General features: G+C 38.3%; 1 protein-coding gene across 3 annotated transcripts in view; it reads left to right on the top strand.

Moving 5' to 3' along the window:
- The first annotated feature begins 470 nt into the window (after positions 1–470).
- Positions 471–24,398, top strand: part of LOC130170988 (adhesion G-protein coupled receptor D2) — an 87,058-nt gene continuing 63,130 nt past the window's right edge. For 2 of the 3 annotated variants that reach the window (XM_056378738.1, XM_056378739.1), the window contains exons 1-19: positions 471–507; positions 962–986; positions 2,734–2,958; positions 3,281–3,922; positions 6,150–6,347; positions 6,543–6,616; positions 6,914–7,213; positions 7,618–7,729; positions 8,119–8,265; positions 8,498–8,600; positions 9,336–9,447; positions 9,871–9,926; positions 10,151–10,277; positions 10,882–10,985; positions 13,087–13,189; positions 15,027–15,180; positions 15,632–15,765; positions 16,139–16,254; positions 18,201–18,321. In XM_056378738.1, the coding sequence (XP_056234713.1) occupies positions 472–507; positions 962–986; positions 2,734–2,958; positions 3,281–3,922; positions 6,150–6,347; positions 6,543–6,616; positions 6,914–7,213; positions 7,618–7,729; positions 8,119–8,265; positions 8,498–8,600; positions 9,336–9,447; positions 9,871–9,926; positions 10,151–10,277; positions 10,882–10,985; positions 13,087–13,189; positions 15,027–15,180; positions 15,632–15,765; positions 16,139–16,254; positions 18,201–18,321 (2,889 nt within the window). In that variant the 5' untranslated portion in view covers position 471. The remainder of the gene's footprint in view (positions 508–961; positions 987–2,733; positions 2,959–3,280; positions 3,923–6,149; positions 6,348–6,542; positions 6,617–6,913; positions 7,214–7,617; positions 7,730–8,118; positions 8,266–8,497; positions 8,601–9,335; positions 9,448–9,870; positions 9,927–10,150; positions 10,278–10,881; positions 10,986–13,086; positions 13,190–15,026; positions 15,181–15,631; positions 15,766–16,138; positions 16,255–18,200; positions 18,322–24,398) is intronic. The other variant, XM_056378740.1, reaches the window with a different exon arrangement.

Genomic DNA, 24,398 nt, shown 5'->3' with positions numbered 1-24,398 from the left:
GGATTCACATTCATTGGTGTATTACATCATTGTGCAAGCCTCTAGCTTGACTAGACCACTGGAACCCACTCAAAGTCCCCTGGAGGTCCATGAACCCTACTTTTATTAGCCGTCTGCTCGCTGCAGGTTACACCCACTACTCCGCCCTGCAGCCTCCTCCGCATCCTCCCCTCATGCTCTCTGGAGACGGCTACTACCAGGGCTCTTGTACTGATAGAGCACAGCTGAGAAGAACTACTTCGGTAAACTTTAAACTTACGGAATTAAAAGAAACGCTTTAAGGAGTGGTTGAATGCTGCGTTCACTGACACTACGCAATTGGAATGAGAAGACGCGCAAAAAAGTTTTTAACAAGACGAAAATTTCAGGTAAAGACAATCTTTTCATTTTTGCTTCTAATGCTTCTGCAGTGTCACAAAACAGTACGAATAAATTGTACTATTCCCATCTAATGAGGATGTTTTTTTCAGGATGCACTGGTTATTGTTCCCCAATTTAGGGCTGCTTGTAAGTACATCATCTTTGTATTTATGTTTTCTCTTCTTTAGGATATTACTGACATGTCACCATGTCGACTTTTAACCAGAAGCTTTTCAGAGTTGTGTACAACGCCTGTATCCAAAGTCTTAATTTGTCTGACTCATTTCTCTGTAAAAACAATTAGGCAGCAAATGCAACGATGCTCACCGTTTTTACACGTGTGGAGTGTTTTTTCTTTAAACTGGCCTTACAGGTTAAGAAAAGACATGATTATCTTAAATATCAAGAATTTATATTGTCCATGGCTTGATGTGTCTTCGTTCGTATTATATTTGTATCTGTTTAAATATACCTCGAGATCAATAATCAATCAGTACACCTGTTGTGTATAATACGTCATCATATCAGTAAAGATGCCTTTGTTCTGTCGCTTTAAGAATGAGCTAAATTTATACATTGTATATGTTATCTCATGTTTCAGGTGTGTTTTCACAGCTGTATATCAGGTGAGTCACTTTCTCATGTCACTTTTAAGTTAAACACAATTTTATTTAACCAAAGGTGGTTAGACCAAGTAGCTAACCTAGCTACCTAGCAAGTATCCCTTACTAGAACTCTTAACTATTGATAAGCTAGAGGTCTCACTAAGGCTAAGGTGCTTTCAAGTGTTGTCATCCACATTAAACATTTGCTCTAGTGGTATCTAGCTAAACTTTGGTTCATATTTCAAAATAGAAAAATTAAACTCAAAGAAAGAAGTCAAGAAAATTTATTTTTAGCTTATTAAGAAATGTGTAAGTATGCAGGCATGCACACATATACTTGTGTGGACCCTCATTGACATGCATCCCCTAGAGCCTAGTTTAGGGTAAAGGTCTAAGGCCTAGACCTTTACCCTAACCTTAAATTTCACAACTAAATCACTTTTACATGCCTACCTCCAACCCTTACCCTAAACTGAATCTAAACCCAGTTCTAACATGAACCTTCAAATCCATAGTGAGGACTACACAGAATGTCCTCGCTTTCCAAAGCTGTTGCACACAGACACATAGAAATATATATATATAGAGAAACACCCAGGTAGTCAACAACACAAACAAATGAAATGGTATGTTGGGAAGAAAAACAGTTTCCCAATCCTAGCAACTCTAGTCCAGGGTGCCACTAACCTAACCCTAAAACACTACAAGGAAAAACATATAGGAAATACTGCATGTGTCAGAAATACCTTGGCAAGTCAGAGAGCGATGCCTTAGCAGGATTTCAAATGGTGTGCTAGTGTTCAATAGCATGTTGCTTTGCTGTCATAGGAGAACAGAAAGGATTAGGACATTTACAACAATCCTTTAGTTGGTGGTTAAATGTAAGTTATCAATAACTAAACAGTCCAAATATGGCAAAAAAACAAACAAAAAGTTTCACTCTTTGCTTTGGTGGAAAAGTTGCCACATATAAAAAATGCAAGAGTGCAATGGAAGCAGACTTGGTGATTACATTTTGATGTACATGAAGCATGTGACCTAAATGTCACTCAAGCCTTTGCAACAAAAACATCAGATCTGTATGTAACAGCCTCAATTTATTTCCATCATGTTTTCACATGATTTTCCATAATTTGAAATGTGATGCTATTTTTTAATTATGTCATCTTGTTTCACCATCCTATGCTACAACTGTTAAATGGCACACAACTGTTTATCTTGATGTGCCCAAGTCCTGATATACACATAACAGTAGTGTAAGGAAATCCTCAGTAATTTGTGTTTTCTTTTGCCGGTGTTTCAAAATTTTAAATGTGCACTGTATTTAGATGTAAACTTGACCTTGAGTGTGTGACAGGTGCCAGTGTTTGATGGCACTGTACTTGCGAGTGATCATCATTTGGCTGGTGGCTGGCTCTAAGTTCTGGTTAGAAACCAGACTTGAGTTTTCTCTCGTTGTCACTAAAATCATTTTCATGGTAAAACATTTTACTTGGGAAGTGTAGCAGTCTGTCTAACCAGCTCTCACAGGTATCCTCAGTGATTTTATTTAAATTTTTCAACAATGGCACTGGTCTAAGACTGGTTTTCATCCAGATGTGAGAGCATTGGTACCATGATGCACCAGATATGATCTGAACAGGATTGAAATGTCTTTGGGATATCAGAATCAAAACAAAACACAGTTGGGCATTTCAGCCTGAATTTTTACCAATGCAGTCTGACAGGGATCTCTCCATTAATTTTTTCTTTTCTCTTTTTTGAACAGCCTTTACAGTGGAAACCAGAACCCTGACATTCGATGACTCCTATTATGAGTATGTGCCTGATCGCCTGCAATGGAGCAGTGCAGGGGAACTATGTAAGCACCGCTCTGGGGCCCTAGCCACAGTCTCCAACCCAGGAGAGAACCAAGACCTAACCAGCTTTTTAAAATCTTTGAACATCTCTCAACCTGTGTGGATTGCCAGGAAAGTCATGACGCATCTGACAAGTAGGTTCAGTGTGCTGTTTGTTTACACTTTTTATTAACATATTAGCACCCTTTCTCTTTGAATAGTAGGCTCATTGTTTTTCTTGTCCAAGACGCTTTTCTGCCTACTCACTAAAAAGGGTAATAGAATGTAAAATGGGACTGACGATGCTGTCATACAAATCTCTTAGCCACAGTGAATAAATGTTTCCCAAGTTTACAGTAGGAATAGGACCACAAAGTGGAATTTTATGATTAGGTTCCAACTTTTCCGAGAGATGTGCCAGGATTTTTCCTTTATAGTAATGTGTCTTTCTTCTCTCTGCGTGGGGTGAAACCAAAGGTTCCTCTCAGACCCTGATTCTGGAATTCACCGGGCGCTCAGACAGGAGTCATGCCCGTCTCCTGCACAAGTTCCCCTCCATGGGCTCAGTGACCGTTTGCACCCGTCTCCTCTTCGATCCCAACTGCTTTGGAATTTCCACCATTTTCTCTTATTCCATCCAGTCATATATTAATGAGTTCCAGCTCCGCGCAAACCTGATCCAGGGCAAGCCTGTGCAGCTGGCTCTTATGGTGCATGGCATTCATGGGCTTTACCAAGAAGCATTTGACCATGACGACTTCTGGCACTCTGTGTGCGTTACTTGGAGCCAGAATGGTGGACGCTGGGCACTATATACTGATGGCCTTGGGTTATCTAGGGGTGATGGCCTTAACAGTACTGACAGCATCGGTCCTGATGGTATTTTCATTATCGGGCAGGAGCAGGACACTTTTGGGGGCTCATTTAAGAAGGACGAGTCATTCTCAGGGAGCATCACGGAGCTGCACATTTGGGATCGGGTACTGAATGGCAGTGAAATCCTCACCATGGAAAAAGAGTGCTCGCCCATTTCCTCTGGGCTGGTGTTCAAGTGGAGTGGACCAGACATGGAAATAGAGTCCTCACTTACGAAGCTGAGGGGAGACAACCCGTGTCAAGGTATATTAGTCAGGATTCTGCATGGGGACGGGAGGAAACTGAGGGGGTACCAGAATCTGAATCAAAGCAAATCACCAATTCTAAACAAAGTACAGGAATACTTAACACTGTAAAAAAAAACATAATAGAAGAGACTCTAATCTATCCTGAAGGTACACTGTTATAGTTAAGCATTATTTTCACATGCTATTTACAGTTGAACTAGTTTGGCACAAGGGCTGGGTGGGGTTGCTATGCAGAAAAACAATCACATAAGAGACCATTTGAAAGTCATTTTGGACTGTACACGTTTCAGTAACATGCCAAGATCTGGGCTGGCCTGATGTGGTGAAACTCCACCCATCTGGCATCCCCAAGCAGGGTAAAATAAATGCTACACATAAATCACAGACACAAGTAGACCCAAAATCTGCTTTGTTTGTGTCTCATTTTCTTATCCAACACTCCTCTTATCATGCCCATGATGATCATTATGTAATTTACATAGATGCTGACTGTAGCTGAAAGTTTGTCTTAAATACATAGAATAACACTCTTTAACTGCTAGACTTAAACAATGGGAAAGCATCACTGAAGCTGTTGTCAGTAAAATTTACTTAAAGAAGTAAATGGAAATTGTTATATGAAAATACATGTATTATAAGACATGAGACACACAGCGTGTAAACATATGACTCCCAGAACATTTTATTGCAAATGACAAGATATGAAGTTTGGCCAAGTGAGATTTTGTCTTTTTGTGATTGATTCCAGATTTTCTTTTCGTCATCTGCTTCAGATTAACGTAAGAAAATGCTCAGATGTATAGCTACAATGTGCCAGTGTTTGAAAAGACGTGCAAACTGCCAGGTTCACTAATTTTATTATATAATGTCATAAATTTGCCGACCCTACCCCCAAATTTATGTTGAACATTCGCTCCAGCATATTAATTCATGTGGCAATGCAAAACTGGCAGCCTTTCAGGTTATTCTGCATTTTCAACTGTATTACCTGCACTGAATAAAAAAGAACACACTGTGGTGAATTACCTATATTACATAAGTTTATTGTATATGCATGTTTTTACACATTGCTGGAATTAATCAAAAACAGCAGCTGCTACACTAATTACAGTGATAGTGTCAATCTGCGCTACCAAAGTTATTATTATTGGCAGATAATCAGTATTAAATTGAGATCAGAAAAAAACAGCTTCATTAGGATATCCCTAATCCTTTCTGAGTTTGTGACATGCCTGGCAAACTTACATACACATAGGAAACAGACACACACACTTTTTTTCTTTCCAGCATGAGAAGTTTAATGAAACTGAAGAAAAGAGGAAATCTGTCTCTCTTGCTCTCCCTTACTTACCCTTCAGTGAATAGGGGAGATGGTGACCATGTAACTGGCAAATGGTAGGGCTCCTAATGGTTCTTGTAAATGTTTTGTAACACACGTCACTCTGAATCCCTCCCTTCAAAACAAACTACTCCCGTTCTGACATCATGCTCCCCAGTGAGCAATGAAGCTCCAAAACCCTCACTGCCCCACCTGGAACAGAGTGTAGAGAGAAAATATAGTGTATTTGTACTCCTCCAGTGATCATCAGTCGTAGTGTAGGAATATATTTGCCGGTCTTTTAAAGATTAACTTACTAACAGAGCCAGTGCAGTAGTTGATGAAGCCCTTGAACCTGATGATCTATTTTAGGACTTCAGCCAACATGGCGGTACCTGCTACCCTGTCAAACTCCTTAAGTTTTCCCTTCCTCTTCCTCATCAGAACCTTTCAGATATACACTACATATGACACACTACTCATGCAACTGAACTTTCGTAGTTTCAGTCCTTGTAACGGCTACACGTCTTGTAATCAGCAGTCATTTCTACCAAAGTATTTCTGTTTTATGAACAGATATCAGCCTTATGCTTAAATCTACACTGATGTTTTAAACTAAAAATTAAAAGAATTTAAGAAAACAAGAATTTATTAAATAACATGAAGTTTATTAAATATAAACATTTTCTAAGTGGTGCTGTGTAGTTTTAGTTTTATGTTGATGTGACAGCGAATCCTCAGCATGTTTTGTGACTAAAACTGGATTCTTCTGCCTTGAAGTACATCTTGGTAAACTGAATTATTTTGACTTTATCCACACAACTGTGACCGGACATGTATTCAGTCCCTTTTTGATGTTCAAGAATTTAACATTAAGAATAACCTTGACCATTTTCTTCACCAGGTAACTTCACTGTGTTGGCAAATGTGCTCTTGGATTCCGTTCGGGATGGAAATTCTTTGCAGAATCAAACATTCTCCCTTGAGTTCTTCCACAGCCCTCAGTCTGATGAGGATTGTGACATCTTTGACCCTGTTACTGGGGGCTGGAGCCTAGTCAAGTGTGACTCATTCAGAGGGGCTGTCTGCCAGTTTAAGAAAGGTGATAATAATAGAAAATGTCAGTTAATTTTTAAGCATTTTATTCATGATGTAATGTGATGATTTGGTCTTGCAATCCCTTATCCCTTTTTTAATTGTTGTCAAAACTGAAAAGAATCTTTGGCAAAGCTGTTGTGAGTTTCCTCGCTGTAATAGATTTCATTATGTTGTGTTATATTTGTCTCTGTCGCTGCAGAGGTGCTGGATGTTTTCAGTTTACCGAAGACACCATTCTTCAGTAGTCTGAGCAAGGACCCTCTGACTAAACGTGTGAGTTGGACAGTCTGGCCGTCTGTAGCACATCATCACTTTAGTGGTACAGTATGATAAAGTAACAAGAATCTTTGTGATATTGCTGCAGAAGCATCTCAAGAACTGAGAGTAACACAGTGCATGCTGATATGGTAAAAATATAAAAGGATTTCGCAGCTTTGCAGCAACACAGAATAATTTTGTCATTATGAATTGTAATAGAAGAAATGTTGGCTATGGTTAAGGTAGAGTTGAATCCTTCCCTTGTCCCATGTAAATGAAGTTCATAACCTCATCTTTCATTCTTTTCCTCAGGTGATGGAGGAGCTGAGCATCAACAGTTCCTGGAACAGAGATCTGACCTCACTGCAGCAGCTGTCCCAGGCTGTCCTGCATACTTTGGAGGCTGGTGGCCCAAATGTTCTCACCTCCAGTGATGTCCTCTACCTCTCCCAGATGGTTGAGATGGACCTAACTGCACTGGCTAGTTCTCACTCTGCCAGACACGATGCAGCAGAGGTCATGGTCTCCATTGCGACTAACTATGTGAAGGCTGCAAGTTTGATGCTGGAGCCTCACATGGCTACACAGTGGATGGGCCTGACAGAGGATGGGGTGAGGGGCCGACCTGTGTTTATTTGTCTTTGTCCAAAACATTTCTCTGAGGTTGATAATTGATTTGCAGCATATGTTTAGACAGTTTGACTTTTAATTTATGATGAAGACTTAAGTGTAGTCTGGGAAGTAGTAGGCATTAAATCCCTGTTTAATTACTTAGAAAAATAAACCAATAGTGTTTCTGGGTTGCATGAAAGAGCCCTATTTGTAACGTGGGTTTAACCAAACACTGGCTTTTAAATTAGCAAGATCTCCCCACATATTTATATTGCATTTTTGGTCCTAGTTTAAGGGCTGAGGTATCATCTTTTAATCAGTGTTCTTAGCCCTGGAAGGTCATCCTTTCTCCTCCATGAATCCAGTTCTGACTTTTTGTTGTTGGGTCTGTATTTCTCTTACAGGTCAGCGTGGGACCATTTACCATTGTCAAGAGCATTGACAATCTCACTGAAGCTCTTTCAGACATGCTATCTGCTGAGAGAAGAGGCTTCACTCTTTCTACAAAGAACATAGGTAAACGAAAACATCTCAAACACATTAAAGAAAATATCTCAAGAGGCACAATATCAGTGGAGATCAAAGTTGATCATGAAATTGGAAAAAAGGTGAAAAATAGGATTTCACAGCAGAACATTTTATTCATGAAACTGTCTGACACATTTCACTTAAAGAAAAGACCAGCATTCCTCTGATGTTGAAATTGCATCAGTGTATTTTCCCGTATGCCTGTATGTAGGCTGTTAAATTACAGTATATTGACCTGCTTCATCCTTTTGTTTTTGATGGTAGCATTTGCCTGTGTAATGTAGATGAATAATAATAATAAAAAAAACCTCCTCTTGCATTTCTACTGTTATTGTTGATGTATCTTTATTGTTGGGGTCTGTTTTCTTTGCTGCCAGATGTGTACATGAAATGGCAGAGGCTGTCTGAAGATCTCTGTAGTCAAGTCTTCAAGCCATCTGTGGTCGGCTCTCCCGCCACTGGCAGCAGCGGTCGGGATGAGTTGATAATACCTGACACTGAACTCCAGAGGATACACAGGCTGGGTAGGAAAAAAACACACGGAAATGCACTTGTCATAGAGGTTAACCTAAATGAGAGGGAAAAACAGAACACACATTACATGTGTGTTACATGACTTGGTCCATAGATGACATGCACATGTGCTTACAAAGCTAGTGGTTATTCTTGGTGTGAATCTGTGTCTGACACTGAAGTGATGCTAAACAAAATATTTTGTATCACTAAAGGATGTTCTCCATCTCTTTGTCTAATCAGGATATGAGGAAGTGATGTTTATTCATACCCACTTTAGCCATCTGAGTGAGATTGTGGCTGGAGCGCAGGAACCTCCAGTGAGTCACCAAGAGAAAGCTAAAAGGTTGGTTGTAGTTTTTTTGCTGTCTTATCTTGTGTTGTACTTTAAATATTCCTGTCTATTCTGAAAAAGAGTCAACTCATAGAAACTCACAGAACTAACAAATATCATTAGCATATTTATTCACACCTCAACCTTTCTTGATTTCACTTGATTTTTACTTAAATTAGATTTTTTAAAATATATTTTATAATAGCTCAGTAGTTCAGGGAATCAGTTTTTGCAAACATCTGATCAGCAGAAATACCACAGTGTTTGATTTGAGGTACAGTTAAAATAACATCTTCCATAAAAATGGCCCACAAATGTTCAAATCAAAGTGAAAAAGTGTAAAACTATACTTGCATACTCCTCTCCTGTTTCATTTGTTGTATCCAGCAATAATTTTAGACTCGATTTTAGGGTTTCTCACCAAATTGAGCACAGCCACCACAGAACATGGAAGCATTTTGTCGAATGTCACATTACTTTCAGCACTTGCCATATTTGAAGTTAGTCAGGAGACTTGTCACTGCCTGAGGCCATTCAGCTATTAAAAAAAAAAAAAAATCCCTTCATATTGCACATTATAATCGTAATTCACTTGAATTTGGACAAGAATGAGAGATCACCAAAGCTCTAATCATTTTGAAAGAGTAGGAATCTTTTGGACACCAGTGGGCACTTGTAGTTTGGGTTGACGTCTTTTATGTATTTATGACCTTTACGTTTTAAGGCAGTTGTCATTGCTGTTCCCAGAATTCTCCCAGGTCACCTGGCTTCTGCTGTCATATCAGCCACCATCCGTGATAACTCCAAGGCACAAACCATCCCTGTGGCTGTCCAGTACACTCTTTCTTCATCACATGTGGTACAGTCCTTTGTTCACAATATGATTATTCTGCCCATGATATCTATTATATATATTTGAAAGGTTGGACTGAATCCATTCTAATCTGGGTCAGCTCCTGTTGACAGTCAAGTGATTAAAATCATACAGTGTGTGAGGTTTAACGGTACTAATTTGGGCCTGCACCTTTTGAAACTTGTTAAGATGGAACATGTTGTAAAAAGCAACCATTGTGTGGGAATAGCAGTTGAGTTATAGTTACATTGCTGCCCTTTGATAAACTCACCAAACAGAGCATGTCACTACAAAGGAATTTTCATCTCCCAGCTAGAAGGAATGGCTTCTATCCATGTCGCTTTTGGCTGGTTAGAGTCCAGAGTAATATATCAAGAGTGAGCTAGAAAGAGAAGAAAAACAAGTGCAAACATATGTTTCTGTTTCTAGGTGGAGTATTCACAACGAGTTTCCCCTATTTGTGCCTTTTGGAATTTCAGCCTGATGTAAGTTTGACCAGCAACACATAAACAAAAAGTCACATAAACAGCCCTGATACATTAATGTGTTATTACAATAGAGATTTAAGCTGTTGGGTAAATGATGTGAAGGTCATCTTTTACTGTGTGCTATTAATTATTAGGATATATTACTACATTTCTCTGCTCTATGAAATAAATGGATGAGTGTGTGTTTCTGTGTGTCTGTGCTTGTGTATTGTACTCTTTAGGGACAGTCATACCAATAGCTGGTCCGGTGATGGTTGCAGGGTGACCGTTGCCGGCTCTGGTGTCACTTCTTGTCTATGTAACCACACCACCAACTTTGCAGTGCTGATGAACTACCTGGAGTCGAAGGTAACTCATGACGATGCTGTGAATTCAATCATACATACTGACTTAGAGGTTTCATGAGGAGAAATTTGCTTAAAAGTCAAACCTCAAATTTAAACTGTGGTAAAGGTTATTAAAACGTATTTAATATTGATCATATGTGGTGTTTTTTTCCTTCTTGTGACAAAATGTTTGACAGTCAATTGATTACAACAATTTACATCTAAATCTAAATTTTGCTGATGATAAAATCTAAACCTTTGATATGATTGTGGATATGATTTGCAGTACACTATATTAACCAGCAGGTGTCACTCCCAGTGTGCCTATTCTATCGAAAAATGCATTGGTAGAACTGTTCTTTATGTTTATCCAAAATACATGAAAGACATTAAATAAACAAAAAGTTAAATGATCAGCCGCACTTTGATCTTTTTAAACTGTTCATTTTGGCATTTAGCTGATACACAAATTCATCTATGAGGTAGGAAGTTTTTGTCTTTGAGTGGACATCCTGTGATTTTTCGGTTATGGGATGGCTGCTCATTAACCACCAGGCCACTGACATGGATCTTCTTTCTCTTTTTGTATCACTCCCTCACACAATGACTGTTCCCTTATATCCCAGTGGAGTCCTGAGGAGCAGCTTATTTTGACCAAACTGACATTCGTCGGCTCTGGCGCGTCTCTATGTGCACTGGTGGTGACATTGATGCTGTTCACTGTGTTGGAGTGAGTAGCTGATTTTCCTGTCCTGTCCCACCTGTCCAACGACACAAACAGCTACATGGTTTCTGTCTGTTTGAGCCACTACACACAACTAAGCCACAGCCCTTTTTTGTGTTTCTTAATACTGCAAGCAACATAAAGGTTATACTGTATATTAACAGTCACTTGTTGTCAAGTGCAATTACTACAATTTAACACATTGGTAGTAGTGTCTTGAAAAAACAAACCAAAAAACATATATTGTATAAATGGTAGATTCACCATAGCAGTGGGTTAAGTGCGTGTGGCTGTACAAAGTTTTGTAAATGTAAAACACTTGAAGCTCATTATGCTCCTTTTCAATGATGCAAAAGCAAAAAAGTACTGTAAATATAATTTATTATTATAAGTTATTTATGATTCATGTATATATTTATGTGTGTGTGTGTGTGTGTGTGTGTGTGTGTGTGTGTGTGTGTTTATATAAAAAAATTATTGAAAAATTAGTTGAATTAAAGTGTATATATAATTGGGTTTTAGGTTGATGTTCAATATTTAAATCTAATTATTTCTGTGCCAAGAACATGACAATTTCCAGGCATTTGAGAAGTTAAGAATCTTAATTTTGTCTGCGAAAAGAAGCTGTCAAAACCAGTTAAACTTACATTAGTAATAACAACAATGTGGAATCTGATCAACCATCAGAGTCAGTTTGAGGTAAGGGCCAACCCTATTGGCCATGTTTGATTTTCCAAATTGTTTGGCTCTGAGTAAATCTGCCAATCGAATTGCATCAATTAATTTAAAGTCAAAGAAATTAGTTCTTGCTGTCACTCAAGATGTGTATACATTATGTTTGTAGTGAATAAACCACATGTAAAGTTGATAGTATTTTTTAAAATTGCCATGTTAAAATGAGCCATGCATAAAGTCATGTTTTAGAAGGTAAATACATTTGGTGATAAGAAAGTCAACATTCCACTGTCAGATCTCCTCATGCTGTTTGATGTAACATTCTCCCATACACTAAAAAAACCACAAGATAACTTATTGGCGCAGTAGTTGGTTTGCTCTGTTCCTAAGGCTGCTATGAGTATTGACCAGTGCTAATGTAGTAATTACTGTTGTCTACATGTGGGTCCACTCTGAAGGTTTATGGCAGCGTTCAGCAGCTGTTAATTAAGATTAGGGTCACTGAGGGATCACAATCAGCTGGAGAGGAGCTGCCCAGGCGATTTATGACTGTCCTGAAATCAGAGAGCGCAGCCATGCATTTCACACATGCTGGTGTATGATGTACATGCGTTTGTGTACTTAAATACACACACAACACATCCACACACACACACACACACACACACACACACACACACACACACACACAAAGCAGAGGCGTACATGTCCCCAGATGCATGCATAATCACACAAGAAATTATGGTGATCACAAGCAGCGATGCAGATATGAAATGAGTCTAAATAGGCTGAACCCATCAGGAGGTAATGGAAGGCTCTTCATTTAATTTACCTCTTTAAAGCAGTTCAAGCTGTCTGTTTCATTTATGTTATTTATGAAATGGAAATATTTTCCAGCATAGTCTTGAATTCTGAATATTTTATATAGAAAAATTAAATCGGGTATCAGCCCAGCAAGAAAATATACTAGAAAACAAACTGAAAGTCAAACAGTAGTTGCACATTGCAAGTTTAAATGTGACATGCTAGAATGAAAAACATAGTCAGATCTGGAACGATGCAGCAGTACAATCAACAGGATGGAAACTTAAGAACAAGTAGAATCCATAACGTGATTCAGAGCGCTCAAAGTTAACCAGATTCAGGTCATTTTGTATCCAAAGATATTACTAATTTCGTGACTCTAGAAATGGAAATATTGATACTAGCACTGTGGCAGAGTAAAATATCAGCTCAAGGCTTAGCTATGAATAAATACAGCTCAGACAAACTGAGTGAAAAATTTCCACTGGCAGAGAGAGGTTATATTGTTAAGTTATCAAAATGATCTACTATGTGTTAACACTTTTTTAATCAGTGTTTGTACTACTGTTGCTTATATTTAATTTTCAAGGCGAGATCTGTTTGACATTATGCCCCTCTCTTTCCACAGTATCCCCAAATCTGACAGGACGTCCATTCATAAGAACCTTTTCATCGCTCTGATCTGCGCTCAGGTGATTCTGCTTTGCAGCGGCTCAGCCATTCACAACAAGGTACGGGCAGACAACTAAAACATCTGCTTATTTAACAATGAGTAAGATTTCATGCTGCTCTACCAAAAGTCGGGATGTGGACAAATGAGAGTGAATGACAAACGTTAAGGCAGAAGTCATTTGCTGATGGTTGACAAATACATGTTGGATTCTGACGAACTTTGCATGAAGAATAGAGATTGTCAGTTGGAAATGGGAGCAGCTTAACAAAGGATAACAATTTTCCTTAAATACAAGCAAGTATTTTTTTTTTTTGTAAAAGTTCGAATATTGTTATACTAGAAATTTATGACATGTTTTCACAATAAAACTCAAGTAATATAAGTCCTGATTTGGAATATTACAATCTTCTCAATACTAATTTCTTCATTATAAATGACATGTACAATACAAGCTTTAGATAGCTGCTTTAGATAATGAAATTTGAAATGGTTGTTAAGATATTTGTCACCTTCCCACACATTTTAATGTTAAGCACTATAATAGCTGGGTTAATGAGATTTGCATCCATACTGAGGTTCCTAGGCATTTGATGTGACATAGGTGACCACTACTGTCAAATCCATCAGTCTTAGTGGTCACTCAATTGCTTGTAGTTGGTTTGACCCCTGGTCCTTTGACCCCAGGTCATGTCAGGGTGGACTTTACCCCTGGGGGCAGATGGCCACTTGTTGGAAATTTATCAAATGGTTTCATATGTGTGTGTGTATATATATATATATAGGCTGACTGGTAATTTTTTTTTTTTAGCACATAACAAGGTTTTTTTTAACACATGGTTTTGGCCAGTCCGTAGCCATTTACAGTTAATTAGTCTAGAGTTCTTCAGTGTTTTGCTGAAGGATGATTCAATAGATGATTGAATAGTATATACTGTTGTTTAGTATATTTTGTAGTTGCAGGGATTGAATCTGTGGTTTTTCTGTTTTCTCTTTTTTTTCTGTTCTCTGTTTTTGTTTTTTTATATCAGCTAATGGTAAAGTCAGATGAGAATAAGTACAATATATTTTCAACATATTCTTTTATATTATTAATATAAATATATAGAATAGGTAAAATTGTGAATAGGATTTGGAGATGAAAATGTTGTTAACAGAGTACCTTTCATAAAGCATACATCAATGAACACTTAATTTGTGAGTTTGGAATTGTAAGTGGTGTAAATGGGGTATTGGTGACCACTGCCACCTCATTCATTCTTCACAATCATGAGCTGCCCTTAAACAATCCATCAGCAACATATAGTTTGACCTCTGACATTTTGTGTTTGTGTGTTTCAGGACAGAAGCCAAACCTGCCTTTTGTTGGCTATTGAAAAGTGAAATGCATCTCATTCACTCTGCCATAAATTCTTCTAATTGATTTTTATAATGTCAGACAAGTAATTTGTGAGGTGATTCTTCTATATAGAGCACAAACAACTATTTCTGTAAACCGAAATGTAGTAAAGAGTTTTAATTTCCAAAAATAGTCGTAGACAACGTGCTTGTGTAGATCCTAGGTTCATGCTTAACATTTCTATGGAACATACATTATGTCAGTTAAATGTCCTTTGGATCACTACAACCCTCCTGCGTGTGCAAATTTGCATCTGATTTTTGTAGGCAGAGAATTTTCCACACAAAATATAACCCCTGCAAATTGTGTAAATTAATGCAATAAACCAATTGTGCCTCAATACATAACCCAACAGGAAACAGGCACACTTTTCTGATTATACTTATGACTAGTTGCCTGGTATGATTGGGGCACAGGAATTGAAGCTTGTTACTTATTGTGACTCAGGAATCTCACCTTAAATGTAAAATGTAATGTGTATCTGTCTGCGTGTTGGTAGGTGGCGTGTACACTTGTGGCGGCACTGCTTCATCTCTTCTTCATGGCAGCATTTAGCTGGATGCTAGTGGAGGGTCTGCTACTCTGGAGCAAAGTGGTCGCGGTCAACCTAAGCGAGGATCGACACATGAAATATTACTATCTCATCGGCTGGGGTAAAATGGCTTAACAGAAGCCAAATCATTCTTTTCAAACTCGTACAGTGAATGTGCAGGATTTTGTTGTGATGGTTTTTGACACATAATGATAAAGGACATGTTAAAATTGTGTATGTAAACTCACAAAGAGTGAGATTACCCAGTTTTTTCTTTTTTATTAAATGTTCTTTTGAATTGACATAACTCTAACTCTAACTGATTATGTAAAATGTATACACCATAGTTATAGAAGGATTAAATAATACTATACTAAGTATAATTGATACCTGCTTACGTTTGTGGCCATTTAAATCACATTGGTCTCTTACTGTAGCCCCTTTTTCCTCTTTTTCTACCTTTTGCTCATATCCCTTCCTCTTCCTGATTATCTTTTCTTGCTGCTTGAATTCCTCTTCTTTATTCTTCTCCTCCACTGCTCCTATTTTTCCCTCTCTCTCCCTCCCTCCAGGTCTGCCGGTGCTGATAGTCACCATCACACTGGCATCGGCCTCAGGCAAATACTCAGCCGACGGCTACTGTTGGCTCAGTGTCCAGAATGGCGTTATCTGGGGATTTGCTGGGCCCGTCATCTTCATCATCATGGTCAGCAAATTAAATCGTAATCCTCTCATGTAGCCTGAAATAGTTCAAATACTAGGCACATTTAACCATTGTGTACTTGTAATTCTGTCCTGAAGAGCTCCACATTAGACTATAGAAGCTAATGCTACCAATAACGGTATGATGTCTCCCATTAGGGTTACGAAATATTTTTTAAACAGCAGTCATTAAGGACATGGGTCTGTATTTCATTACCCACAGATATATAAACCAATATTCCTCTTTCCCTTCTCTTTTTCTCTCCTGTTTGGATTTGTATTTTGTTAACTCTCATCTTTGTGCAGATCTTCTCTGTTCATCTCTGTCCATTTGTCTTTGCCTGCTCTCATTTCTGTATCCTCCCATTTATTTCCAGGTAAATATCATGATCCTGACTCGGGTGGTGGTCATCACCATATCCACAGCAAAGAGAAGGTCCATCATGCTGGCCATGGGCACCAGTCCTGTGGAACAAGCCTATGAGCAAATCAGGTACTAACCACAAGGAGGTGCCATTTGTCCTCTTTTCTAAGATTATTCACCCAGGCCACAGGCCTTGGAGCAGACAAGCTATAGTCACTGGGCGTCAAATAAAAAGCAGCTGGAAGATTTTATATCGGATTTGTCATTTGAAAACAGCGAGGCACATTTATCTAACAAGATAGGAATACATTTTGAATGGATTGCATTAGTGCTGTACATATAAAAGGCTGCAAGCTTCAACCACTTGTAATGGTTAAAAATCCATGGCTTAGTGCTTTAGTATCTTTGAGTGTTGACAAAGAAATTATTCAAATATAGGTTTTCTGATGTGTAAGGCCAGTGTTGGCTTTATTAAATTTAAAAGCTCTCATTGACCTGTCATTTTCATTTAGTTCCAATGTATTGACACTGTATTATTCCTGAAACGATGTGTAAATATTATAGAATTCATCAAAACTGTGATTTATCTGACGGTCTTATCCTTACACTTGCTGTAATGGAATTGCTTGATTTTACTATAATATTATAGTATTAGAAATGGGCGATATCAGTTGCTATATCAGTTGCTATCAGTTGCGATATCAGTCATAGTGATGTTATTGGTATATTATAATTATGAATACATTTTAGGGGGCGTTGAAGATGTATATTATCAATGTAAAATACCATCTCTTGGCAGCTGCAGTGTGAAATTCAAATATTAATATTCCAAAATGTGCTCTGAAATATTTGGTTGGAAGAATTTCTTATCCCTTGCAATGATGAGATGCAAGAATATATAAATTTTTATTTTCAATTTTATATACATTATTTGATTATCTAATACTTATTGCTACCTATGGGCTAAATGATAATGAAAATTGACAATACTATAAACCTGCAATATTTTTGGTTTTTGTAGTATACAATGAAATGAAAGGAGAAAAAAAGAGATTGATATATGTAACGTTATACATCCATACAGTACACTTGTTTGCTTGTTCTAATTGTTCTATGACTGAGTGATTGAGAATGATTGTAACTGGTCATTAGAAGTGCAGTTAAACAACATGTATATTTATCAGCCTAAATAACTGCATGTTTCTTATCAGACAGACTAGATCTTGTGTCCGATTACTCAGGAAATGGTTGACTTCATTTGTTTTAATATAGAGTACCACTGAGTGTGATTTCAATGCAGAAAGAATATCTTGAAAAGCCTTATCACTGCCATTGTCTTGCACTTCCTATTTTTTGGCACTGGTTTTAGTTTATCAGAGTGAAAGTCTGCTGCGTGTGATCCAGTAGATTTCCTACAACAGGCTTGTATATGATCCTATCAGTGAAAATTGTTAAAGTGTATATGTTTTTTCACTACTTCAGCCCACCGGGGCTCACAGTAGGTGCTCTATGAAGGTTTTCAAAGCAGGCCTTGAACCATTTGGCACCCCTGGGTGGCAGCCGTCTTGGAAATTCAAACACATTCCTCCGCTGAATAAACTAGGGCTCGCCGCCCGCCATGTCACACACGCACAAGCACACACACAGCTGGTGCGGTTTGGCGGTCACCTGAGCGGGAAGCTAATTCCACTCTAAACAGAATTAAAGCGGATTTAAGGTGGGAAGTTGTCACCCCATGAGCCTTCCCAGCCGCACAGTGTTGTATATGGAACAACCAGCCTGCCAAAGCTGCTCAGTTTTGTCCAAAAAGAACTAAAAAGATGAGAAACCCAGAATTGAGCTTAAGACGATCAGGGAGGAAGCAGAATTTTTAGTGAATATTTACTTTCATTTTATCTGGTGTTGTTTAAGTTCATCTCAGTCAGCCAGTTCAGCCTTTATGGTGTAGCTTAAAATTTTATGTGTGTGTTTGTATGTTTGCCCATATGCACATGTATATTCTTACATTTTTGTTCTGTAATTTTTGTGTGTGTGTGTGTGTGTGTGTGTGTGTGTGTGTGTGTGTGTGAGCACAGGGCTGCTGTGAAAGCGGTGTTGGTGTTGCTGCCCATCCTCGGATTGACATGGCTATGTGGCGTCTTGGTGCCTTTCTCCATTGTTATGGCCTATATCTTCATCCTCCTCAACTCCCTACAGGTACAGACACACACACACACACACACACACACACACACACACACACACACAAAAAGCACAGGATTGGAACTTCGCCACTAATTAATTCTAATATAAGGCATAACACTTTGGAAAGTCGACAAACAGGAGTAAACAGGCATATTTTTTACAAATGTGCATATACTTATGATTTGTATTGTCAAAAATGTTGTCAAAAAACTTTTGAAATTCATGAATGCAAGCATGCATCACTTTTTCTTAATTGAAGCAGTGTTGGTGACAGAAATACACCTTTTGCTTACAAAACATTCTTGAAAATAGCCATCCATCTATTGTAATGAAGTAGAAAAATGTAAGACTAAAGTATGCACAGCTAAAACTTGTGAGCAACTTTTAAAAAACTTGAACAGTTTATAGAGTTGAACCTGCTTTTTTCTTCAGTGAGAAACAGAAAGGTTTTCTATTATACATTGTAATTCTGCCCTTCTCTGGTTGTGAGGGTACACAGACTGTCAAGGTTTTTATTTGTCAGTGACAAGGCTGAGGCAGAAAGGAGGAAAAGGGCCTCGGTCGAGCTTGTGTTAAGCAGGTACTTCATTTTATCAAGGGAAGTCAATTTGTATTGTTTGTTTGATTATTTTTGCTTTATGTATTCAGAGGTCAGCATTATTGTTGTTGTTTGTGGCTTATCAGTGTTGGTTTTATGCTTTTAGTGCTGAAATTCAGCAGGATTTGCCACAAATTTTGAGAAATTAATACTTTTTATAGGCACTGTAGACAGTATACACTCAAATTCTAACAAATTCTGCCACAACTACCATACCTGTGGGCATTACAGCTCTGTTTAAAAATGGCCACAACTTGGAGAAATATTGGTTTTCACATGGAAAAAGAGTAATAACTGCATAGCCTCATTTCCTACTGTACTGCAGTGATGAGGCGGTAGGCGAGGATGAAAATATGTAATTCTCTGTCGGCAGAAGGCAGCCCCCAGTTACCCAGCTTCCCCAGCATGTCCAGATCCACCGTTGCGATTTGTAGTTGTCTTTTAATCAGCTGTATCTTTAATTGAGCTGTATATTTAACGAGCAAATCAATAAAGGTTTTAGCTGCAGTCTGATCATTAACCGAGGGCCCTCTGTTGCCATAAATAGTTTCTGTTTCCCCCTCATATCTAATTATATTTTTTACGTTGCAACAGTAATTAATACAGATGTTTTTTCTCTGGGCTCTTATTATATGACTACACTGTTTCACATGTTATCACATCATATGGATTTCTATTCTATTTCATGCATCTCTCTGCCTGTCTGTTTGCTCAGCTGGACAGCTGTCTGTCCGCAGTCTTTCTGTTTGTCTATCTGATTAACTCTCCTGGTCTTTTACCTTTCTGTTCATCTGTTTCTCATCACAAAACATCAGACCATTGGTTAATTATCTTCTTTTATCCTCTCAGTCCAATCAGTGTTCCTTTTAAAATATGCTGTGCCCGTCACACCGTCAGGTAATGATACAGCCAAATGCTGATGAGGTGCTTCTATAAGATAGTTATATTTGTCAAGATGTATAAACCCAGGTAATTTATGTTTGGATATGCAGTTTTATATTCAAACAATTTTAATAAGAACAGTCATTGACTCTGTTGTAGGTCATACGAAAATAGCAAAATTATTAAAAAACAAAATCTTTCTGATGATCTGTATTTTGTTTTATTCGTGTGATACATAAAGTGGCAGTGATGCCACTGTTGCCAAAATCAACATCCCGATAATTCTGCATAATAATGTGGTTTACATGACTACATAGAGACATCTTATCTCATCTTTGTTAAATGTATTAAAAACTATTTCAGTCACTCTTAATTCTGCAACATGTATCACAAATAATAACGCATTTTATGATAGAAAAAAAAAACATCCATCACATGGATGGTTATGCATGCAACTGTTTCATCCTTGTAAAGGTGGTCCTCAAACATGTATTTTCACCACATTAAAGTACCAGCACTTCCCCTCCGCTACCTCTTTTGCATGCTACTCTCATGTTCCATCCTTCAGCCATGCATGCAGCACAGGACAGAAGCAAATGCCATTGATGGGGTTTCTGGGTAGCTGTAGGAGAACTCTGGTAATAACCAGCTGCTCTGGAATAATAGAGCTGCCTAGTGTGTCTTTTTCAAAAGCCTCAACAGTTCAGAGCACAACAGGAACCCTACCAGGCTTCAAGCTGCTCCAATGACACACTCTGTTGACCCCACTGCTCTCTGGTCTGCATGGGGTGTAGTGACACTTAAAGTGGTAATCCTCAAAATGCTGTGTGTTGAGATAGTGCTCATTGCTGTTCTGGTTTTCCACTCACTCAGTGGAATAACAGAAACCTCAGGCATTTCTGTAGGTTGTGCCTTTTTCTTTGCCTATTCAGCCATGATTGTGACAGCATGGCCTCTTATTACAACTACACAAGATCTTTTTCCACCTATGCTGAAAATGTGAAACACAAATTCAGGATTTTTCCCATGAAGAAATCTAGAAGACATCATGCCAAATAGAAGGAAAATACATAATCAAGATAGATATGAATACATTTTTTGTTGTTATTTTACACAGAAATTCATGGTCCCCAGAGGATGAAGCTTATTGATTTTGATGATGTGCTTACTTTTCTTTGAGCACCACCATGAGGTTGACATTTGTGGCTCAGAGTGAAATATCTACTACTGACAACTATTTGATGGTTTGCCATAAAATTAGCTACAGATAGTCAATGTCCCTAGAGGATACATTCTAATGACCTGACTTTTCCTCCAGCACCACCAGCAGCAAACTTTTTTTATTCAGTGACTTTTGTTATTATCGGACTGCACCACTAGTAAGGTGACATATTTAGCTGAGAATCAAACGTCTGGCTGTGAAATTTGGTACATATTCATACCCTCCTCAGGATCCTACTGAATTTGGAGATCTGCTTAGTGCCACGATGAGGTTGACTTTCACTTTTTTATTGAAATATCTCAACAATCCTTGGATGGATTGCAGTGATCTTTGATACAGTCATCCGTTTTCCTCAGAGGATGAATTGTAAAGCTTTAATTGCCTAATGAATACCCTGGCAAATGTTAGCATGCTAACACGCTAAACTAAGATGGTTAATGTACTAAACGTGAACATGCTAGCATTATAATGGTAAGCATGTCAGTATGCTAATGTGAGCATTGAGCTCAAAGCGTTGCTGGGCTTAAACAGCCTCACAGGGCTGTTTACTATGACTGTAGACTTTAAAGGCGGTTGGAGCACGGGGTGTTTTTTCCTGTTCCTTAATGATTCTTAATAGGTTGATTAGACAGTGCATTACATGAGATCACTGTTGTCCTGTAGAAGACATTCTCAATGCTTTTTCAGTGCCATTGATCACTTTGGGAGGGAGAGCACAGTTGAACATAGTCCCATCATAATGGCTACTCATAAAGATGATGAAATGTGTGAAACCTTAAGAATAACGCATGCAAAAGCTGGAAGGCAGGAGATAAAAATAAAAGATAAATCAATAAAGATGCTCAAGTTTTTTTTTTAAGAAATCGTTTTTTATTTGCAGCCGTTGTATTTTCAATGGGGCTAGCCAAAGCAACATAAAGCTTAAGCGGCAAGCCTTTACTGTTAAATCAATAAAACAGATAATGTTGACAAACCTTTTTCATTGCAGTCCCTGATGCCCGTCCTGCTCCTACTCTTCCTCCTCCATCCCGACAACACTGTCTGAATTGTCTCTGTTATTTCTCTCGATAGAGACCTGAGCAGGCCATTATGAGAAAACATACTTTAGACCTGGCATCAATGCACGGCAGCTGCACTGACCTTAGCAACCAGGTTTTTGATTTTTACTTAATGATTTTTTGTTCATTAACAGATGGCAGATGAAGCTCAGCTTGAGATAAAGTATCATCTAGGACATGTCTATATCTATTACATTTCATCACAACTTCATCACTGATGTGCAGAAGAAGTTGTGTAATGTTTTGCTTTGACAAGACGAGAAAAAATTTGAGCATTGTTCCTTTTTTCTCAACTCATCCGTTGTTGTTTTGATGTTTTAGGATTTTCACCAGATTTCCACCTCTTTTGATCAGTGCAGTAACATTTAAAAGTCAAACAAACCTATGTTCATCAGGATGTCAACAACATCCATGTGTCTTTCGAATCAGTGGGTTTTTAAGATTCTGATGGTGAAAATCACAATATAACACTGCCATGTAGTTTGCATTGGACAGCATCAGTCAATTACATACAGAGTTTTGAGTGGATATGCTGTTCTCCTGAGTCGATTCAAACTTCTGACTCTAAGCCAGCAGTTTTTATGAACATCTTCACCATAAATACCGGCATGCCTCATCTGCTTCCTTATCAAGCCAGAGATAAATAGCATGGGGTGCTGTGTTTGTGTGTGTTTGTGTGTGTGTGCACGTGTGAAAGAGAGCGGAGGGGGATGGGGGGCTCATTGGGTAGCCTATAAATCGCTCCACTCTCCGTCATCCAATCTCTAGGCAATGTCATTCAAAACCGCACGCTATCCATTACCTGGGTATAATAGGCTCCTGGCCATGCAGTGTCCATCTTATTATTAGCCCATAACTTTAAACTATCAATAACTTTGAGCTGCAGAGGCAGACAGTGGGGGAAAGAGAAAGGAGGAGAGGGAGAAAACAATGTAGAGAGGTGAAGGAAGTTAGGGAGATGGAAAGAAAATGTTAGGGTAATGACTGCCTCCGCAAGTTGTTGAGAGTGCAAGTAAGTGTGGTTTGTTTTGGTAACTTTTCAGGGAATATATTTTTCAAGAGTGTTTCCTTTTACTTCTGTTATGCCAGTTTGCTGCCTGTGGAGGGCAACCCTGTGCCTTGTCATTACAGTGTGTAAATATAGTGAAATCAATGAGAGAATTTATCAGAGCCATTTCATTCATCTTGCATTAAGGTCTTTTATATCACAGGAACAGATGACAACAATGTTTTCACTTTTCTTATGAAATGAAAAGAGTGGCGAGTGGTAATGAGGTTTTACAGGCATTCAGTAAAGCTTTAGAAGTGAAATTTATCATTTCACTCAGGGTTAAATCTAACTAAGAAAGACATATTGTATATGTCTTTGAAGAATACAGAATTTATACATTACTTAAGTAATTCATTATTTCAAAAGAAAAAGGTGCACAATGTTGACCACTATCTGATGTTACCAGTTTGAACTGCTAACACATTTTTGATAAACAGATTGTGGAAGACCAACTCTCTTCTCAGGCTTATACAAGCCCTTTTCAGATGGTAACCAAGCAAATCTTGTGAATCTGTATAATGATTTTATACTCATCTCAAAGTCTCGCCTCTTTACAAACTGCCTTTCACTTAGTTGTTAGAGACAACATTGTGTAATTATTTGCTGCACATTACATCTATGCTTCTTTTTTCATTTACATGAGGCCATTTGTAGTCACAAGTTGAAAGTGGCATTCTATTAATGGACTGATTCACCATCCAAAGCCATATTAGATGCCTAATAACAGAAAACAAAATCGACTGGAAAAGTACCCTTTACCTGAGGCATAGTTTTAATGCAGCTTAAGGCTTCAATAAATATTGTTTCATTTGAAATGAATGTAGCACACACACACACACACACACACACACACACACACACACACACACACACACACACACACACGCATGCACTTGGTGGAGCATGACATCAGAGTGTATCCAAGATATAGATATGATCAATAGAGTGTTGCTCTTCTTATTGATTTTTGCCATATGGGAGATTTGTTGTGTGAGTAAGCAGTGCTTTTACAGCATGTGAAGTGATTGTTTGAAGAGGGGTGATTTTTCTTTTTTGTCAGTCCTGTAGCTCAGTAACTACAAAACTGTATTCCTACTACTGGAGTACGAATACAATTAAGAACAGGGGTCAGTGGATCTATTCCCACTTTAGCTTAATGCACAAAGCATAGCATTATCAGTGCCAGACAGGGGCAAGCTCAGGCTGATATACTAGCAGGAGTTTATTGGCCTTTTATTAAATATTATATTTCAGCACGCTGTGTCGCCCACTTCTTAT

This window comes from Seriola aureovittata, chromosome 6, assembly GCF_021018895.1.
Source record: "Seriola aureovittata isolate HTS-2021-v1 ecotype China chromosome 6, ASM2101889v1, whole genome shotgun sequence".
NCBI classification, from domain to species: domain Eukaryota; kingdom Metazoa; phylum Chordata; class Actinopteri; order Carangiformes; family Carangidae; genus Seriola; species Seriola aureovittata.
Note: the sequence above shows the minus strand (reverse complement) of the source record. Positions and strands in the feature narration are given on the sequence as shown.